The 22321-nt window shown below is 38.3% G+C and overlaps 1 protein-coding gene across 2 annotated transcripts; it reads right to left on the reverse strand.

The window, feature by feature from the left end:
- Window positions 1-2859: 2859 nt before the first annotated feature.
- On the reverse strand, window positions 2860-21658 carry CD274 (CD274 molecule). Of its 2 annotated transcripts, none has more exons than XM_053573354.1 (7): window positions 21590-21658; window positions 16139-16204; window positions 14941-15282; window positions 10980-11264; window positions 8921-9031; window positions 8005-8064; window positions 2860-6056 (listed from the first exon to the last, which is right to left on the reverse strand). In XM_053573354.1, exons 2-7 carry the CDS (start codon window positions 16188-16190, stop codon window positions 6034-6036), a joined length of 873 nt encoding a protein of 290 aa, XP_053429329.1. In that variant the 5' UTR covers window positions 16191-16204; window positions 21590-21658; the 3' UTR covers window positions 2860-6033. The 2 variants fall into 2 exon arrangements, with proteins under 2 accessions (XP_053429329.1, XP_053429330.1); XM_053573355.1 differs by lacking the exon at window positions 21590-21658 and adding an exon at window positions 18495-18535.
- Window positions 21659-22321: the final 663 nt, after the last annotated feature.

The following is a 22321-nucleotide window of genomic DNA, read 5'->3' on the forward strand; positions in this document are numbered from 1 at the left end:
ATCTCACTATGTCATCCTTGGTAGAGTGCTGTGGCGTTATAGATCACAGCAACCTCAAACTCTTGGGCTCAAGCAATCCTCTTGCCTCAGCCTCCTGAATAGCTGGGACTACAGGCACCCGCCACAATGTCTTGTTATTTTTTATTGCAGTTATTGTTGTTTAGCTGGCTGGGTCTGGGTTTGAACCTACTACCCTCAGTGTATGTGGCTGGCGCCATAACCACTGTGCTATGGGCACAGAGCCAATTTTGGGCTTTAAAGTAATAACAATCTATATGTTTTCTAAAATATTTAAGGATTTTTTTGAGTAAGAGCTCAAAAGCACAGGCAACAAAAGCAAAACTAGGGAGATGGGATTGCATCAAACCAAAAGCTTCTTGCACAACCACCACAACAAAAAACAGTCAAACGAGTGAAAAGACAATCTACCAGATGGGAGAAAATATTTGTAAACTCTGCATCTCAACAATGAGTTAATATCCAGAATATTAGAAGGAACTCAAGCAACTCAATAGCAAAATATAGTAATTAAACTAAAGAAGACCAAAAGACCTGAACAGACATTTCTTTCTCTTTTTTTGAGACAGAGTCTCACAATGTCACCCTCTGTAGAGTGCAGTAGCATCACGGCTCACAGCAACTTCCACCTCTTGGGCTTAAGCAATTCTCTTGCTTTAGCCTCCCAAGTAGCTGGGACTACAGGCATCCACCACAACACCCAGATTTTTTTTTTTTTTTTTTTGTGTGTGTGTGTGGTTATCATTGTTGTTTAGCAGGCCCAGGTTGGATTTGAACCTGCCGGCCCCAGTGTATGTGGCTGATGCCATAAATACTGAACTATGGGTGCTGAGCCTGAACAGACATTTCTTTTTTTTTTTTTTTATTGTTGGGGATTCATTGAGGGTACAATAAGCCAGGTTACACTGATTGCAATTGTGAACAGACATTTCTTAAAAGAAGATATAAATGGCCAACAGAGATAGGAAAAAATTCTCAGTAAAGCTAATAATCAGGGAAATGTAAGTCAAGACTACAATGAGATATTGCTTCACCCTAATTAAAATGGTTATTATCAAAAGACAAAAAATAACAAATGTTAATGTGGATATGGAGACATGAGAACCCTTATGTATTATTGGTGGGAATGTAAATTAGTATAGTCATTATAGAAAATATTGAAATATTAAAAATACATATATCTACCATATGATCCAGCAATCTTGCTACTGGATTTTTATCCAAAGGAAATGAAATCAGATCAGAAAGATATCTGCTTTTCCATGCTTATTGAAGCATTATTCATAATAGCTAAGTGACAAGCTCAACCTAAGTGTCCATCAACAGGTGAAAAAGTATGGTATATGTATATAATGAAATATTATTCAGCCATAAAAAATGAAATCCTGTCATTGTGGCAACATGGATGAACCTGGAGGATATTATGTTAAGTGAAATCAGCCAGGTACAGAAAAATAAATACTACGTACTGCATGAAAATCTCTCAGAGGTAGAGAGTGGAATAGTGGTTACCAGAGGCTAGGGAGGTTAGAGGCGAGCAGGTAGGAAAGGATTGGTTAATGTTTACAAAATTATAGTTAGATAGGAGGAATAAGCTATGGGGTTCTATTGCACAATAGGGTGATTATGGTTAACAATATTATATTTCAAAATAACTAGAAGAGAGGATATGGAATGTTCTCACAGTAAAATAATAAATGTGGTGTTAAATGTGATAAATGAAGCAATGAATATGCTAAATACCTTGATTTGATCATTATATAATGTATACAGATATGGAAAGATTACATTGTTCCCCATAAATATGTCACTTATTATGTGTCAATTAAAAATAAAATAAAACTAAATATGTAATATGTATGGGTGTGGGTGTGGGTGTATTTGGTCCATTTGTGGCAGACAGTCACATGCTTGTAAAAGGGACTAGAATAAAAGTTTGATGACACAATCACAGCTGGAACCATGACTACCACAGTCAGTCAGGAAGACATAGACCTCAGGAAGTTAAGATATCTCAATGTCTAGCTTCCATATTTATTTCTTTGATGGCCCAGGGGCTGGCAAAACTAGTACATCATCATTACTACAAAGATACTGCTATTCTTACTTCAAAAACATCTAGAGTCTGACATATATTCTTAGAAATATCCATTATCATCCTTCCAGCATGTCTGATTCAGATAAATGATCAAAAGTCTCTTTAAACTGAATTTTTATGATTTAAAAATCAAACTGGAGGTCTACACCTCTTCAAATGATAAGTGTTGTCACATGTGTTTTAAAAACACAGATCTTATGGTCCCACAGAGTTCTAGGTCCTAATCTTCGATTTGGCTTAATTCTACATTTCTCACTTCCTTTTTTGGATCATGAAGACTGAAACACATCCAGCTTCATATGCATGGGCTTGCTCATCCATATTTACAGATCTGAGAAGCGTGCTCTCCTAGAAGAAAGTCCCTTCATTTCCCTGTAGTTCTCCCCAGTTCCACTCCTCTCCCATCCTAGTTACCTCAACAGTCAATTTATATAAACGAATTTTGACTTTTCCTTGGTATTGTCTTAAAAAAAAAGCTGCCAAGTGAGAGAGAATAAACATTTTCAATCATTGTTTTTTAAAAAGTAAATTCTTTTGATAATTTTTTCTTCATGAAAAATTCATGAGCATAGAAGCTATGAAAAACAGAAGTAGGAAGAGGGCTGCCAACATTCCAAGTAATTTTCTCCTCTTGAATGTTAAACTGGGATTGATTTTATAAAATACAAAGAAAACAAGAAAATGGACATGCTAGCACAGTAAGGAACAAAATAAATAAGAATGTTTTATTAAATTAATGCAAGTATAAAAAGTGACAATCAAATTCAGAGTTATCATCTTTGCTTTGAAACACAAGACAAAGGGATAAAGTGCCTTCTGAATATGAAACCATGAGAAGGTAGTAAGAACTAGCTGTGAGTAGACCACAAGCCTTGCTGGGACAGAATTCTTGCTTGTACTTCACACAAAGGATGTTGTTACACAAATTGTTACGCAAATGAACATGTACACACACAAATAGATACAAGAAGAAGTTTTGTGGGAGATTCTGTTTCTTCAGTCTTGACCTTCAGCAAAACAAAGATTTTCTTTACCATCCCAATAAAAGACCAAGAGGGAAAGAAAACTCTGGGACCTTTTGAGAGGCAAATGGATCTCAAAACCTCTGGAAAGCAGCATTTTAAGAGGCAGGAGTAGTGATGCCAGTTTGTGTCATTCAAAGTTTCCAACACAGCTAATGAGGCTTTTCTGGCACAGATGAGGGTCTAGGGCAGCCAGCAGTTGAGGAACACTGCTGGAACTTCCAGAAAGAACATGTAATTTTGCAAGCACAGCATCACAATGAAGTTTATACCCAAAAGAAAATGATAGAAAAGTTTCCAGACATGTTAATGTCATAGATAGTTAATAATAAACTTGCCCTTTGGGACTAGGTTGACTCAGTCTACCTGGGAGAACCCACGGGTCTCACTTTGACCAAACATAAAATAAATCAAATGCAAACTCAGTCACAGAGCAAGCACTGAACAAATGCTGGGTGCCCAAATCTATATGTAGAACATATTTAGCAGGTACTAAGTCATATGAAAAATACTGAAAGGCTATGGGAAAGATGACCTAGAAACAAAATAGACGTGGTTCCAGACCACTTAGAGCCTCAAATATGTTCCAGCTGCATAAGATATATTAAATAAAAATCGCAAACTGCACAGCAGATGCATAATGTTGCTACTTAGAAAAACAAATTTAAAACATAAACAAATTTAAAACATAAACATTTGGATATATACATTTCCAAATATATCTTTAGAAGAATACACATACAAAAGTCAACAGTGGTTGCTCTTGGGAAGGGAACCTGGAAAGCTAGGAGAATGGGATGAAGACTTTTCTTTTTTTATTATGTCCTATAAGATCTTCTGAATTTTGAATCATTAAAAGGGAATGAATTCAAAATTCAATAGCATTGAAATAGAAGAGAAAGAACTGCCAGACAATACCAGACACTATGCACACAAGTATCAGATTGTGTGGGGAAGGCAAATAAATCAGGGATAAATATAATGCTGCAAAAGGAATTCAATAGTTATATTCCACAGTTCTTTAAAATACTCTCTTCTCCTTATAAACTACAATTGTTTTGATTATTAAATGTTTAAGCATATCCAACTGTCCCAGAACACATTGACTGGCCTTACTCTTCCCTCGGCGACATTGTTAGACTTTCTCTCTCACACCATTATTCTCCTCCAACATCTATGTTATGACATGGCACTATACTGTAATAATAATTTTTTTTATTTTGAGATGCAGTCTCACTCCATTGCTCAGGATAGATAGAGTGCCATGGCTTCAGCCTAGCTCACAGCAACCTCAAACTCCTAGGCACAAGCAGCCTTCTTGCCTCAGCTTCCGAAGTAGCTGGGACTATATACACCCAGCACAACACTGGCTAATTTTTCTATTTTGGGTAGAGATAGGGTCTCACTCTGGCTCTCGCTGGTTTTGAACTTCTGATCTCAGCAATCCTCCCACCTTGGCCTCCCAGAGTGCTAGGATTACAACTGTGAACCATTGCACCCGGCCACAATAATACATTTTTTTACCAAGTTCATTCTATTCTGAGGTCCTTGAGAGCAGGTAGTTTGTCTTGCTTACATCTATAGGCTCAATACCTGACACAGTGATTGATATTGCAAGGACACTTAATAAACAGCTTCTGAATAAATTAATTGCTTAAAGTAAAATTGCTATAAATTGTTTTCTAAAAGGGTGACAGTTGCAGAAATCTGAGGTTTGCTATTTGCTGGCTTGGGCAAATTATTTAGTCTCTCAGCTTCCTCAACTGCAAAATGAATGGTTATCACAACAGGGTTATTACAACAGGGATGAAATTAGGTAATGGATGTAGGGTATCACATAATGGTAAAGTTGATATTTAAATGAAACAGACACTTATGGTCTAAGATTAGTTGAGTCAACCAAAGTATCAGTGGGTTAAATAAAGTAAAATCCTATTCAAAGCAGTGTCTCATTCTCTGCATTTCCTATTTGTATTTATGGTTACAGAGGATACCAAGCACCTTACAAACACTTAATATTTTACTGGATGCAAGCAAGTCACTAAGCAACAATCTTAATCTAAATTTTAACATCTACTCAAATATATCTTTAAAAGAAATCATTCACAATCGCTCTTACATCACAAGAAGACTCCACAGACTCAAACTAAATAGAAGCAGGCCAGCAGTGGTGGCTCATGCCTATATCCTAGCACTCTGGGAAGCCCAGGCTGGTGGATTGCTTGAGCTCAAGAGTTTGAGACCAGGCCCATCTCTACTAAAACAGAAAAATTAGTGGGTGTTGTGGTGGGTGCCTGTAGTACCAGCTTCTGAGGAGGCTCAGGCAAGACGATTGCTTGAGCCTGAGCCCAAGAATTGGAGGTTGCTGTGAACTATGATGCCTTGCTTTGATGCATCCTTACTCTACCCAAGGCACAGAGTGAGACTCTGTCTTCAACTCCCCCCCCCCCAATAAATAGAAACAATAAATACTGTTGCAACACTGGGCTGCTTAGTTAATCCAGGCACTGAGTGCAGGCGCAGAGCCCTTCTGCAGGAACTGACCATCACATCAGGGATTCTCAACTCATTTTCCCAGGATGAGCCACGGATGATTTGCTGGGAGGCTCCATATGTGGAAGTGCCTTTTCTCCCTTTCACATGTGCTGATGAGCCTCTCTGTCCTTTTGAAGTACCAGGGTCTCTTTTCAGACTCCCCTTTCTCCTCCATCTTTCTTTGTTCTTCCCTTCTTCCCCCAGGTTCCCATTTTCAGTAGTGTTTGGGCCTTCTGAGTGCCACACCGTATGTCTACACCCCATGGGCTCATTTCTTCCTCTAGTTGTGCTCAGCCCTGAGGAACTCCCAAACCACAGACTGAGAATCCCTGCTTGAAGATCAGAAGCGTCAATGTTGGATTACGTCTCCTCCAATTGTGTATCTGGAGAGTGACAATAGTACATTAATTTTACAGAGAGGAGTCAGGAGGAAAAGTTAGCAAGTATCCAGTGAGAACCATAACTCATATTTGCTTGATGATATAATAATAAAATTGAAATAAGAGGAAGATCCAGATTGTATTTATACCAGTTGCCTTTACATGATAAAGGATGACTAGTTTGCCTGGGACTGTCCTGGTTTTAAAAGTGAAAGGCTGATGCCCTGAGAAATCCCCCAATCCTGAGCAAATTGAGATGGTTGGTGCCCTAGGATGACGCAAACAACACTGACTAATTAGCTTTACCACACAAACGAATGGGACGGGCCATATAACAAAACCTGTTTGAGATTGTCCAAGTTAATTAGACCAAACTTAGGCTCATTGCTCAGTCTGGTTTCTAACTACATTAATAAAAATTAGAAACCTTAATATAATTTTCATCTTACTTCAATAAGCTAGGTGAGATTTTTCTGCCCTTTGATAAACATAGACATCCGTAGTACAATGGATTGAAGCTGATGGGTTGAGAGTAAGTGGGATCAGTTGAGTGGGCCCCTAAGCATTTTGTCATTAGCTGTGTGTTCTTGGGCACTTTACATTATCTTCTAGACCCTCTCCTTCTCTACCATAATGGATAATTCTTTTTTTTTTTTTGATGAAAAATTTTAAAATCACTTATTTTTTTTATTAAATTTTAATAATGCCTTTTTAGTTCATATAATTGTTTACATGAGTCTTTTCATTTGTTCTTTTTCCCTTGCTCTTTCTTCTCCTCCTAATTTGACAAAAGCCAGCTGGCAGGCCAGTCTGGAAAATGTGGTTCGCAGGTTTCAGTTTACAGCATAAAAGGTGGGAGGGTGAGTGTAGGTCTCAGACAGCACATAGCCAATGCCCACTCATTTTTCTTTACCTTTCTCCTTTCCTGATTTCTGTTGGATTAATTACATTTTCTATATTGCCTTTTCTTCCCTCTGTTATTTTTAAAATTATGTATTCTATTTCCCCCTTTGGGATTCCCACAAAGGTATTCTTGTCCATGTGTGGTCAAAAAAAAAAAATCAATGCTTCTGCGAGGAGATGAAGACTGGAACCTCCTATTCTGGCATCTTGGATGTCATGTTTCTCGTTTCCCTCCTATGATTACTTTTAAACTTTTTTTTTTCTTTTTTTTTTATTGTTGGGGATTCATTGAGGGTACCATAAGACAGGTTACACTGATAGCAACTGTTAGGTAAAGTCCCTCTTGCAATCATGTCTTGCCCCCATAAAGTGTGACACACACCAAGGCCCCACCCCCTCCCTCCGTCCCTCTTTCTGCTTTTCCTCCCCCCCCATAACCTTAATTGTCATTAACTGTCCTCATATCAAAATTGAGTACATAGGATTCATGCTTCTCCATTCTTGTGATGCTTTACTAAGAATAATGTCTTCCACTTCCATCCAGGTTAATACGAAGGATGTAAAGTCTCCCATAACGGATAATTCTAGTACTTATCTCTTTGATTTTTGTTTTTTGTGGCCTCAGGGTTGGCGGAGGGGGATTAAATGAAATACTAGGCATGAAGCAATTAACAAGTGCCCAACAGGCAGTATTTTAGAATGAATGAATGAATTATCCATCTATCTAAGTCAATTTGGTCCCCTATCAGAGGGAGATGCTGGAATGCAGGGCAAGAGAGAAGCTGCTTCTTCCCCCTTTCTCTCTCATCTCCTCTGTCCACAGAGTTGTTCCCCACCCTCTACTTTTGAGGGCTGTTTTTAACTCTCCTCAGACTGTGGGAAGAGTTCTTACATTAGAGTTGTGAGGCAAAGAGGAGCCAGCAGTTCCTACCAACAAGACTGTTATAAAGGTGGGGAGACTATCACTGATCAATTTCTCCTTTTCACTGCTTTAGCTTTTGGTTTCCTTTTTGATTTTCAACTTCCCAATCCCTTCTTATATTCTTACCATTTTGCTTCTTTGAGTTTGTATCACGGATGCCACATTTTTCCACGTCTATCATTCCCCCTTGAGAGAAAGAAAATATTTTAATTTTCATATAGTACAACTTTATATCCTATACAGTGACTCGAGTTTAAATCACACGTTCCTATAAAACATTTTTAATCCCCTAGGATTTCTAAATCTACATAACATCCTCCACCAGAAATCTTGCAGAATATGCTAAAAATACCACGGCTTTACAGAATAAACTATTATTACTTGGGGTGTTCAAAACCCAGCTCAATAAAACACTGCAACCAATGCCAGACTAAAATTCAACTGAAACTGATAGGCACTGTACCTCTTTCTCTTCTGTAAGTCTACAGTTATTTGCAGGATGGAAAGAAACTATATGGCATTGAGTCTTCTTCAACCTCCATTCCCACCCAATCTCCCATCCCTCACTTGCACACCTCATCATCACCTAGCAATCTCACTCGGTTTTGCTATAATTGTTGAATAGTGGAATGCCCTTGTGCCAACTTGGAAAGGTAAGTCAGGTAAGTCATCTCTCACCTCCTGAGAAATACTACAAGTGTTCATTGCTGCCCTCCTCTGTAGGTGATGCTACAGAACAGCAAGATAAGTAGGAATAAAAGAAGAGGTGGCACATGGTGAACCTCATGGCACAATTAAAACCCACTTTGAATAATTGAAACTTGGCCCTGGAAGGGAAGGCTAACAGGAGGGCAACATATTATAAGTCAGTGTTTCCCACTAGTATTTTGGGTATGACAGTTCCCTGTTACATTGGACTGCCCTGCAGATTGCAGAACTTATAGCATCCCTGGCACTGTCTAATAAGTGCCATCGTGACAATAACAACATGTTCTTACATGTCCCCTTATCCCAGTGGAGACCATTGCAATAAAGAAAATACCTTCTCTTCTTAGATAGAAGATGCCAATCAATGCTACACCAAAGGAAAACAGGAAGGCTCCTAGAATCATCAGGTGGGTCCTCTCATTTGGGGTAAATACCAGAGGTGATTCTAAAAAATGAAACAAAAAGAAAGTGATTAAAGAAAATTTTTAGTTTAGCTTTAGGTTAATTTTGTTAAATCCCAAAGTTCATGACCAGTGAGTGGCTAGAATAGTGAGATACCTCTGATAAGAAAATGGGAGCTGATGGAGAAGGGGAAGAAGCCCAGACTTGGACAGGTAGTCCTGAGGTAAAACTCTCCTGCCATTGATGAGCTTTGAGATTTTGGGCAAGTCCTTTAACCTGCTTATGAAATAAAAATGCTAATAAATTTCTTGAGAGGCTAATGTTTGTATTTAGCTGGTACCATAGGGAATGGCTGTTCAATACTAAACGGGGGCCTCAATTACTTCACTTACTCTCGCATTCTTTAACACAGAAGGGAGCAGCACACTGTACATGACAAAGGTGGTCCACAGTAGACTGTGGAAGGCCAACGAGCACTGCTAAGGAAGTCCTGTCTCCCCACATCTCAGGTGATGACTGGGGCCTAATGCTTATTATCTTATCTTTCTCTGCAGTTTGAACACCCCTGGATGTCTGGTCACTGGTGCCTCTCACTAGTCTCCTTGTCTGTGATCCGATGCAGGAGGAAAAGGGGTCCTGTGGCACATGGATGATCAGACTGCTGAATCCCACCTCTCATCAACTGTGAACTGAGACCCATGATCCCTAACCACCTAGTTCAACCTTGAAAGCCACCATGACTGCCACTCTTTGACTAGTGGCTTAGAGGTACCAAAGCCTGTTCACATACATGTTATATGAGTCTCAACACAACTTTATGAGGTAAGCATACCAGATATGAAGGGAAAAAACACCCAAGTTACAGATGAGGACGCGCTCAGAGCAGTCAAGTGAGTTCTAGGATGCCTCACGAATAAAACAGCTTTGAAATGGCAGGAACCTATTAATACAGCTCATACTGAAGGCCAGTTCAGTTCCTGAGGACTCTATACCGCAGGGAGACCAATGATTTCCTAAACCATTTTTTCCTCTTTTTGTTTACAAGACCATCCTGGCTTGTCTTTCCTATTGGTTGACTTTTCTATCCAGTTTTTTTTGGCGATTTTTCTCTGAAATACCCAGAGCTTTTCTGTCAACATCTACTGGGGGAAGGAGCAGTGAGAGGCACTTCTCAGAACATCTCTGGGTCTATAATAAACGTCATGCTCACCCAGCTCACTCACTTTCTCTAGCGGTCTCGCATCAGACTCTGTTTCCCACCCCACCTGTATCTGTGGGATAGGGACAATTAAAAAAAGCTGACTTTGTGAAGGCAAGAATCTCAAATCATTTTCATATACTATTGAAACTATTTTCATATACTGATTTTATCTCTACAGTAACTCTGCTCAATAGTTATAACCTTCAGAGAAAGGAAAGTGCAAAGAAGTCTAGTGATTTTCCCAGAGAAACACAGCTTCACATCTTATGCACCGAGTAGGCTGTCTTGAGTTAAAATATCATAGACTACTTTGGAAGAAGTGCATGGGGGAAAAGGATCCATCCTATTTGGAATAAGATGGGAAAGTGCATTTCATTTGTTTCCTGCCACAGACACTCTGGGGAAAGGGAGCAACTCTGACGTGCTAGGATTTGGATTCCTAAAACCTGGTCTGAATTGAGTATTCTTCTCAGGCATTCCTTCAGGTTCCCCAGCTATAAGAGTATTTTCCTACTCCATTTCCTAGAGAGTGCAAACTACATCTCATTCTTCCATGTGCACCTAATACCTAATATAATGCCTGGCACATAGAGCATATTCAATAACTATGTGGTGGATATTTATTAAGTGATGATATAACTTGGATAAATGGAGGTGAGGAAGCAGAATGCTTTTTGTAAATACAGTGTTATTCATTCATTCGTTTGTTCAACAAACAATGAATAACTATGATGAGAAGGCATCATGGCAGGTGTCAGGCACACTTTAATTGACACATTCGAAGTATTACCTGGAATGACTAACTCAGCTGTACTGTTTTCCTCGGGATTTACACTCCGAAAAGTGCAATAGAAAATCTCGTTAGCTGTTGCGTTGATTCTCAACGTGCTGGTCACGTTTAAAAGCTTCTCCTCCCTCTTGGAATTGGTGGTAGTGGTCTTGCCACTAAGGACTCGATGGTCACTGCTTGTCCAGATGACTTCAGCCTTGGGGTAACCCTCAGCTTGACATGTTAGTTCATGTTCAGAGGTGGCTTGGTCCATGGAAATTCTTTGGTTGATTTTGCGGTACGGAGCTAGGTCATGAGCAAAAAGAAGTCAGGGCTTTTGCTTAGCATTTAACTAGACATTTGTCTTGGTGCTGTTGACATTAAGTGGGGTGCCGTTTCTTCTTAAATATATTCCTGGATATTTTCTTTTTATTGTTGTAAAGCTGTCTTCATAAACATGAACCTCTCCAGCTGTTTTCCTAGACTTTGTATAATAATCAGAAAATCTGATTTTGATATGTCATTTACTTTTCTGACTTTAAGTCAATGATGAGAAATTAGATATGAAAATACATGCTATGTTACTTGTAAATATTAATCCATGTTCCTGATGATACTTTTTAAAGTTCAAATGTATTTTTTATTTTAGAATGGTTTTAGATTTACAGAAAAGTTGAAAAGATAGTACAGAATTACTGTATACCACATACCTAATTTTCCCTACTGTTAACATTTTACATGATTATGGTAGAGTTTTCAAACTAAAGAACCAACATTAGTATACAATTATTAACTAAATTCCATAATATTCTGTTCTACCACTGTTCTAGAGGGAAATAGACAATAAACAAATTAGATAATCATAGTTATATGATGTGCAGCTCAATACATTAGATAGAAAATAAATAATATAATGAATATTTAAATAGGACTGGGGAATTGGGGGGGGGATAGGATCGGGGTGGAATAATAGCAGTTAATCTTTGGTCCATAGGATTGAAAAAGCTTTATCAGGAGTATCTATGCAACCTTTTATTCTTTCAGCTGCCTAATCCAATTTAAGGGCCTGAAAGTATAAATGGACATTTCATTTTCTCTACTACTGGGTTCAGGGATTATGGAAAAATGTTTTTAATTGAAAGTCAGAAAAGTATCCAGTGTACTCAGTCCTACTATGAAACCAATTTGTAGTTTTCATATGAAAGCTATAACCCAATTATAGCCCAAGAATATAGGGAAAGGGGAGAGGGAGGGAGGGGAACAGGGAGGATGGGTAGAAGGAGAGTAATCAGTGGGACCACAACGACGGTGCATCTTATAAGGGTATATGTGGGGCGGCGCCTGTGGCTCAACGAGTAGGGCACCAGCCCCATATATGCTGGAGGTGCTGGGTTCAAACCCAGTCCCGGCTAAAAACTGCAACCAAAAAAAAAAAAAAAAAGATTCTTAAGGGTACATGTGAAATTTACTAAACGTAGAATATAAATGTCTTAAACACAATAACTAAGAAAAAGCCGTGAAGGCTATGTTAACCAGTTTGATGAAAATATTTCAAATTAGAGCGGCGCCTGTGGCTCAAGGAGTAGGGCGCCGGTCCCATATGCCGGAGGCGGCAGGTTCAAACACAGCCCCGGCCAAAAGCCACAAAAAAAAAAAAAAAGAAAAGAAAAAGAAAATATTTCAAATTGTATATAAAACCAGCATATTGTACGCCATGATTGCATTAATGTACACAGCTAAGATTTAATAAAAAAAAAAAAGAAAGTCAGATGCCTGAGAATCTGGTATTTAAAGAATCAAACATGAAAGGTACAATAACACCCAAAGCAATAATGCTAATTGAGTTAACCCAAAACTAAAGTCACATTCAGTTTTGAAATGCTTTGCCCTTAAAATCCCATGTTGAGTAAACTCCCTGTGGGGAAGCTATGTTACCACACACTGCAATGATGGGAAGAGAAACTCAACAGCATTACTGTGAAATCTTTTGCATATGTAGGTGAGTCAGGAGTTCTACTTCCTTAAGTTGTTAAGCTCCTACAAGCCAGACAGGACATTTGCACTGGTGACATGTCCTCAGTGCACCTGAAGCTTGGTGGCTGTCTTGTCGTCAACACAAGTCTAGGCATTTGGTATAGTTCAATTCAACTCCCAAGACCACAGAATGCAAGTGACAACAGAGTGGGACTAGAATGACAATTTAGTAATTATAATACAAATCAGATTCTCAAACCTGGTTGGTCATTTGCTTTGCTTCATCAAGGACCTCCCTTTTGGAAAAACCATCAGGGCCAGTTCTCCTATTGAACTGAATGACAGAAAAGGAAAGTGCAGATCCATGAAGGATGTTATGGAGCCCAGATGACCTGGGCTTCCATAGAAACGCTTCCCCAATACAGGTACAGCTGTCCCCCCTGCATAGTCCCTGCAGGCTGATGAGAGACCTTCTCTAGAAGCACAAAACTTGTACTCTATATGTCTTTTTTCCTGATAGCCAGGATTATATTCTTATTCTCCATCCTAGATCTAACAATGCTAGCTGTTTATGAGGCTAAGTCTTGATAATTTCTTTAATGCCTTGAACATAGTAGATGCCTAGTATTTGCTGATGAACTAAGAAAAAGTTGAAAATATAAATCACTAGATCCCAAGCATATGATAAAATAGAGCAAAAATGAAACCTACTTCACAAGTTACAGTTTCTTGACAACAGTGACATTAATTGAGCCAGAATCAGAGACTAGTAATACACATATACCATAAAATATATACATTTCTCTTAATCCCTACATAATTGTGGTTTTGAGTTTGTAATTATTAGTGATCCTTTATGATAAATGTAAACTTTTTCTACTTCTATTATTGACCTTCGGATTGATGGTAGTGAGCCCAGGAATGAAAAGTCCAAGGAAAGATGATTTGCTTCTAGTCAAATACTAGTGTTAAAAGGTCATCATATAAACAAAAGAAGCAGCAAATAATCCTAAAACTATGAGTAGGGAGGTCAGATTTCAGCTTAATATCAGCAAGTAATTTCAATAGGCTATGAAAGGGACATCCAGATGACAGGGATGACATTGTGGGAAATATATGAGGAGAAGAGCTTTTTGGGGGATTTTTGTTCATTGTGGAAGTTTGGATTAGCTTCTCATGCATGGGGCTTGCAATTCTATAAAACTCAACCATGAAAGCAAAGGTAGTCAGCTAAGGTGTTTTCCTTTACTCAGCTAGGGCCAAACTTTGAACTCAAGTAACTTAGTGACATATTTGTGGGTCAGTACCCAGGAATTGACACTCACAGTTCCTCTTCTATTCTCCAAGATAACATTTTCAAGATGAATGTATGCCTAATGGGGATAGCTTATACCATCTCTGAGGAAAAATAGCTCCTGTACACTTAATATGATTATTTTTTTTTATTTTCATAGATTAACTTCAAATCTTTTTGAATGTGAACCTTACAATGGGATTTATTCTTAATATATTTATTTGTGTTTGACATAGAGAGGCTGAACAGAAGGAAAACAGACTTAATAAAATAAAAAAAATTTAGTTGAATAAAAAACTTTCTGGAGGGATGCACAGATAATGGTTACTATTTTTGCATGCTATGAAAAATTATGTAGTAAAAGGAGGAGGGGCACTTTTGCAATTCATTTTATTCCCTTCCCCAGTATCTGAATTTGCAAGTACATGTCATTTTTTTCATGATAATAAAAAAGTAAAGACTAGGAATTGGTTTTTGAAAACTGAATGTGCTATAGAACATGATTCTGTGGTGTTTGGCTTTGGATCTCCAGTGACTGTCAAATAGGAGGTACTCAAGAAATGCTCATTGGATGAGTGTGTCAATGAGTGGGAGAATGAACAGTGGGACCGTCCTGTTTGAAAGTAAGTCTGGACTTTCAAGAAGGAAAAGTTCTCAACACTTGAGATATATTTTTCATAAAGGTCAGGCATTTTAATCTATAACGAGTCTTACCATTGACTTTCAAAGTAATCCGCTTGTAGTCTGCACCACCATAGATGATCATGCAGCGGTAAACTCCCACATCCCGCAGTTTTACGTCTGTGATCTGAAGTGCTGCATTTCCCAAGAAGAGTTGGTCCTTCAACAGCCGGGCCCTCTGATGGTAGCTACTGTCCTGAACCTTCAGGTCTTCCTCTCCATGAACAAACTGAATAATTTTCTTATTCTCCATTTCCCAGTAAACAACTAATGAAGCCAGGTCTAATTGTTTTTCTACTGGGAATCTGCATTCAATTGTCACATTGTTGCCATATTCTACCACATACAGGTCTTTGGGAACTGTGACAGTAAATGCTGAAAAGAAAAATGACCAGTCTTCAGAAGAGGCAAAATTCCTCAAAACATGTACAAAATCAGTACAGAGTTTATAATAACTTTGTCTGGTTAGTTAATGTGACAACTGTATTTAAGGACTCACTTCTTTAAAAACACATTTTTTATCCCATGGGCTTGAAGCAAATTTTGGAATGCTGTATCTCATCCCTTAGTTAGAATAATAAAATTAGCTAAACAAGTTGTCCCATAATTCATAAACATACATTACTGTAGAAATATTATATTGTGATGGAGTACTTACAACAAGGGAGACAGTTTCACATAGACATGCCCAGAATACCCTTTGGTTAGACACCTATTTGTCTTCTACATAGAGGTAATAGTTGATTCTAGTAGCCATCTCTTCTTATTTCTCAATACTTTGGATTAACTCTCTGGCCAGAGGTATAGAGTTTAGGGAGGGCCTCAGGATGATGCCAATACTGTGATAACCTGACACCTTCTATGTATACTAAAATATTTTCTTAGAATGTCTTATTTAGAAAAAGTACGGCACAGAGCAACCTAGATTGAATAATTCAGGACTTATTTAAAATAAGCAAATAAAAGTAGACATACAGGCCATGTCCTCAGATATTTTTGACAGCTATTCCTGGGAAATAGGTAATAGGTTAATTTTGTTTCACTTTGTCCATATTTTCTATGTCTTTATACAATGAAACAGGTGCCTTGTTTGTGAAACATAGAAGGAAAAATAGAATGTCCTCTCTATAAGAAAAGTATATCCATTTAAAATTTACTATTTTAACTTTTAACTAAATAATGGTCGAAATATTTAAAATATAGAGCTTAATGAAAGGATTTGGTGTCTTACCGTTCAGTAAATGCCAATAGGCTGTGACTGTAAAGACATTAGATATCCTCATCTTTCTGGAATGACCTAATTATGAGAAACACACAGAAAAAAAAAGAAAACCAGCTTTACTCAATAATTGAACACATAATATGACAATATGGGACTTGGAAATTCTAATTGAAATAGTCTTCTAATAATCAGCCATGACTGATGTGTCAGTGTGGAAATGCGGTGAGGAATTCAGCATTTCAGGAATTCAGCAATTAATACCTTCATTTAATAGCCCAAGGTCATACAAAGTCAAGCAAAAAAAAAAAAAGAAATTACTAAGGTGAGAATTTTTAAATTTAATTATGAATCCTGTAAATATTTGTAATGTACTTGTAAAATAAGCCAAGAAGAAAAAATTGCACCCAAATCCTCTGAACTATTTCCTGTTTTCTCTGCTTTCTAACATATCTAGAAATTCAAACCTGCCTGTGCAAAATTTCAAAGCAAGGAGAATCTGACCTTCACTTCTCCTACCTTTCATTGCTTCTTTCTCCGTCCAGACAAGCTTTCATCCTATTCCTTAATTATTCAAGACTCCACTTCACTATCCCAACCATGCCAAGTCTCCTCCAGGCACCATCTTTTAAAATCTCCTCTTCTGCCTCTCAGTTATTCCAAGTTCTCTCAATAAATAGATTCTACTGGTAACAGGAGGAAGTGGGAAGGAGAGGGTTGGATTTGGCCAATGTATAGTAAGAAATTAGTGACTCACAGCCATTCTTCCAGAGGTATCTGTCTACATTCTATTCTTTTTGTCACACTGCTTAAAATTGTACTGGCTCTTTCGTTCAGCCTGCACTGATTGTGCACCACTCCCATGACTGGCACTGTATTTAAGCACTGCACATTCAGAAGTGAGCAGGAAAGAAAAAGTTACTCTCCTCTTGAGCTTATATTCAAGTAGGGAAGTAAAAAAAAATTTATACTTACTTCAGCTGATCTGTTTATTTATTAATGTATTCTCTCTCTTGTGTTATACATATATTTACACCCTTTGATGGAGAAGAAGTCTGTTTTCTCTCTTAGTGTCTCTACAACTTCTGTATGTAGTATACAAACACAAACTCACAATGATCAACTAATCAGTGCCACACACATATGTAAGACAGAGCATTAATGCTCCTAATATATAATTAACTTCTAAACATCAATAAGAAAACAACACATAAGCCAAATGGAAAATAAGCAAAAAGGTTCTAACATACAGGTGAGAGAATAAGAACTACAAATAACATGTAAACATAGGAAAGAATGCCTAATGTCCCCAATAAAACATATATATTTAAGATATGAGTTTAGCATTTTCCACTTACCAGCTTGACCAAAATTATAAAGACTATTAATGTTTAGTGTTTGTGAGGATATGGACAAATAAGCCTTATTACTAATGGTAGGAATGTGAAATTATGTAATTTCTTTGGAGAGTTATTTGGTAATCTCTATTAAAATTTTAAATGTATATGTCATAGGGCTTTTTATTACCTCTCCTAGAAATCTATCCTACAAAAACAAAATCATATACATATAATGATATATAAAAAGGGATGGGAATTTTTAACAATAGCTCCAAACACGGAATACCCTACATGGCCTAAATGATTAAATAAATTTTAGTATTCATATAATATAATATCATTAAGGACAGAATTCAATACATCTGTAGGTATTGATTTTGCAAAGTGAAGAAAATAAGTTGCAGAACAGTATATGTAGCAGAAAACCACTTTTGCTAAAAAGAAAAAGAAAAAAAGAAAAATGGTGTGTGTGTCTTTAGACATGGGAAATGTCTAAGATGCTAACAGTGGTTATATTTAGGAGTTGCATCAGAGGGAGGATAGGCAAGTTTGGTTTTTTTTGCAATTTTTGACTGGGGGCTGGGTTTGAACCCACCACCTCTGGCATATGGGGCCGGCACCCTACTCCTTTGAGCCACAGTGCTGCCCAATAGGCAAGTTTTTAAAAGGCAGAAAGGAGGAAAAGATAGAAAAAGACAGATGAGATTATAAACTATTTCTTTGGTGTCTTTTGTGTCTAAATTTTCCAATGAATGAATGTTTTACTTTTGTTATAAGAAAAAAATAAAAGTAAAATTTAATGAATCATTTTACTTTGCCAAGCTGCAGGGTGTTTGGTAGACCAAGTGGTATAAATGGAAAGAACCCCCAGAATGGAGCCTGAACAACTGTAACGAGGTTGGAATTGAGTTATTTTTATTTTTTTCCTTATTATAAAAGGACATTTTATATATATATATATAATTTAATATAATAATAATATAATGACATTACAGAAAACAGGAAGGATAAAAAGGAAAATAACTTACTGTTTCATCACTCTCACCCAGGGAACAGTTATTGATACCTGGAAACATTTTTGATCATTAAAATGGGGTTGGTATGGGGAGGTGGTGGGGACTCTAGAAGTAGAGGCCGGGGATGCTGCCAAACCTCTCACAATGCACAGGACAACACTCCAAAGAAAGGTCATATTGAGCCTAAGATGTCAAAAGCACCAAGGCTGAGAAACCCAGTCACCACTTGTGAGCATTTCAGTACATATTTTCTTTTAGTCTTTTCCCCTTAATCGTTTAAAAAGTAATTATAAACTTATCATACATTTAAGCCTATTTTTTCATTTAAAATGGACGTATTTCCCAGGGTATCCTTATTTAATGGTCCCATAATATTTAATTCCTCTATTGTTAGGGATCACATTATTGCCAATTTTTAATGTATCATAAGTATTTGTGTATTCAGCAAATATTTGTTGAGTGCTTTCTGTGTGCCAGGCCCCACACTGGGCCCCAAGAATAATTTTCCCCAAAATGGCTGATGGAGGGGAAAGAATATTTTCCTGATTTTTGACACATGCTGCTAATTAGTACTATTACACTAGATCTTCACCTAGTACTGTGTTTTGTTTAAAAAAAATTTTTTTTTTTTTTTTTTTTTTTTGCCAGGGCTGGGTTTGAACCCCCCACCTCCGGCATATGGGGCCAGTGCCCTACGCCTTTGAGCCACAGGTACCACCTGAGTATTATTTTTTTTGCAGTTTTTGCCCGGGGCTGGGTTTGAACCCGCTACCTCCAACGTATGGGGCTGGTGCTGTACTCCTTTGAGCCATAGCTGCTGCCCTAAAAAAAATTTTTTTTTTGTTAATTTGATTACTGAAAAGTATAACTTGAATTTTTTATGAGTTTGTTTATTGTTTAGTTGTTTTATAAATTATCTAATCATTTTTGGTCTGTGTATGTTATTGGTTTCTTATCCATCTGTATGAACCCTTCATGTTAAAAAGACATATACAAAAAGATAAATGAGTCATGATCCTCTTGCTAAGGTTAGGTGCATAATTCTTATTTCTTTCTTTTCCATCAACCCTGTACAACGGGAATAGGGATGGTCTACAGGCCTGCAAGAACACACGAGTTGAAATGGCTTTGCAGCAACTATTTATTTGTCCTTCCCTTGGGCTAGAATTGATTATATACCACATTTACAAAACACTAATGTGATATTAAAAACACAAATACACTTACTGGGCAGAAAGAAACTTAAGATATTTTTAACTCTAATCAAAGCACTGTTGAACAAAAGAAAAGGACATTACATCCATTCCTAGATTGCATCTAATTTTGCCAATGTTTATAGAATACGCTGGTGGATTTCTTATCCTTTAATGAATTTAATTGAAAATGTTATGGGTGATAAAGGAAAATGATGGATTAGATCTAATGTTTTCCTAATTTCCCATCCTACCCACTCCTCCAAGGCTCGAATCCCTTGGAGTACAGCTGTCATTAGTGGGGGAAGAAAAGGAGGAATACAGAGACCATATAAGTAAACATGGTCTTTGACCGCTAAAGCCCACATCAGGGCAGCTGGTGGAGAAGAACACTGGTATCTCCTTCTTCAGGTAAGAAATTATGACCACGTGTGAATTCCCAGACAAAATGGAGGCATTCAAAAGCAATGAAAATGTGAACTGGGGAAGAAGTGATGGGTCATTCAGGATGGGGAAGTGGGTTTGTCCCTAGGGGGAGCCCAGTATAACACCATGGAACTGATACTACTTCTCTGTCTTCCAAGGGTATTATGGGTAGGGAAGATACAGGGAAAATAGTCAAGCTTCCTCTCTCAAAAGTCAGAGCATGGATTACGAGAGTTCATCTATTAGACCTCTGCTGAAAGACCAAACTCTATTAAGGTCTACTCAACTCTGTACCCAAAGCCCTTCCCCACAGTCACACTGAGACACCCCTGTACATTTTCCATGTCAGGTTTCAATTCCCCACAGTATTTCTGTGGCTTTCTTGAAGGTCACCCTCTAACTGCTGTCAGGTAGTCTCTGTCTATCCTTATCTACTGAGAAAGGCTTTCTCTACTGAGAAAGGCTAATTGTTTCTTCAGAGTTCATCATAGGTTTCCTTAAATATAATTGGTGCTGGCCATTGTCAGCTGGTACATCATTTCTGGAAGGCAATTTCAGCTTTCATCAAAAGGCCTTTAAAATATGCAGACACTTTGACTAAATAATAGTAAGAGTTTATCTGAAGGAAATAATCAGCAATGTCCCAGAGATTTCTATGTAATGATGTTCAGTGAATGGCTAGGACAGTGAACCACTGTAAATAACCTTGGTGTTCAGCAAGGGAGGATTAATTTCATTTGGTTACTCAACTTGATGGAATGCAGCAATAAAAAAATATTTTTAGAAGGCTATTTAATTCACAGAAAAGCATCCACAGCATTTTTTCAGATTTAAAAAAAAAAACAAAACTAGGTAGAACAATGGTACTTTTACTCCTTGTGTTATAAATTAATCCCACGCTGAACTTTGACATAGGTCAAGGTCAATGCTAAGGAATACAGAGTGGACATGAAGTTCCTGTGCAATTTAAAATAGTTTAACATAGTAAATTGCACACGAACTTTATGAACACCCTGTATTTTACATTCTTATTCTTAGGGTTCTCCACTCCTTCAGGAATCCCTTAGGTCTTCAGAACAGTTTGAGCAAAGAATTTATATCTGGGAACCCCGGATCTTAGGGCAGGAAGAGACCTCAGGAGATGCTGCAGGTGGGATGACTTACAGCAAGTATTACTGTCAGTGAGCTGTTGACTGAACTAGGACCCACGTGCCCCGAACTCCGGCCTGGGAATTTCTCTCTGGACCCAGCTACCTTCCTCAGGACCATATTCATGAACACCTAGTCACATTGCACCTGGCAAAGGCTGGATATACCGCTTGATATTATTGACCCTAATAGTTAATTGCTCTACTGCCCCCAAACCATCGCCTTTCCCTTCTCTCTCTATCCCAAAGAAACGGTCTAGAGACCCTTCATTTTAAAGTGGTGAGTGAGCTGGCCAGAAACTGGGCAATTGGCGCTCCGCGGGTGAAGAACGCTCCCTACCTGCAGACCGGGAGACTCGCCGCCGGCGACTGGCGATGCTGCTGCGCGCGGGACTGGGAGACCAGCGAATGTAACCTCCACTGCTAATCGCTCAGCTCTGCCCTCCCCGAGCCGAGGCCAGGGGAGGGTGGCGAGGCGAGGGGAGGAGAAGGGAGGGGAAGGGAGGGGAGGGGAGGAGAAGGGAGGGGAAGGGAGGGGAGGGGAGGAGAAGGGAGGGGAGGGGAGGGGAGGGGAGGAGCACCTAACTCTCTTACGGAAACTCAGGTAGGTGGAGACTGGGACTTTCTTTTGCTTTGAGGCTCAAGCTTTGAATTTGGGAAGCTATACACTTGGATGAAGACTTACGTTCCGATGAACCGAAAGTGAAACCTACCCAGCCTGGCTTTCCCCTAAGTCAGGTCATAAAGGGTTAGAATAAATCCACATCTAGTTTTTAGAACTAAGCTGACGTCTGAGATCACGAACATTTCAGACCTTGATTTTACTTTTAGAACAGACACCTTAATAAATTCTGCCATCGGGTTTACCCTTTCTCAAGATGACTGAACATCTCAGCATAACTTTATATAAAATCTTCAGCATATATTAACAAAAGGCAAAACAACAGACCCATATGGTTGTTTTTTTTTTTTTTTTTTTTTGTAGAGACAGAGTCTCACTGTACCATCCTCGGGTGGAGTGCCATGACTTCACACGGCTCACGGCAACCTCTAACACTTGGGCTTACGCGAT

Source organism: Nycticebus coucang, chromosome 2 (assembly GCF_027406575.1).
Source record: "Nycticebus coucang isolate mNycCou1 chromosome 2, mNycCou1.pri, whole genome shotgun sequence".
NCBI lineage: Eukaryota > Metazoa > Chordata > Mammalia > Primates > Lorisidae > Nycticebus > Nycticebus coucang.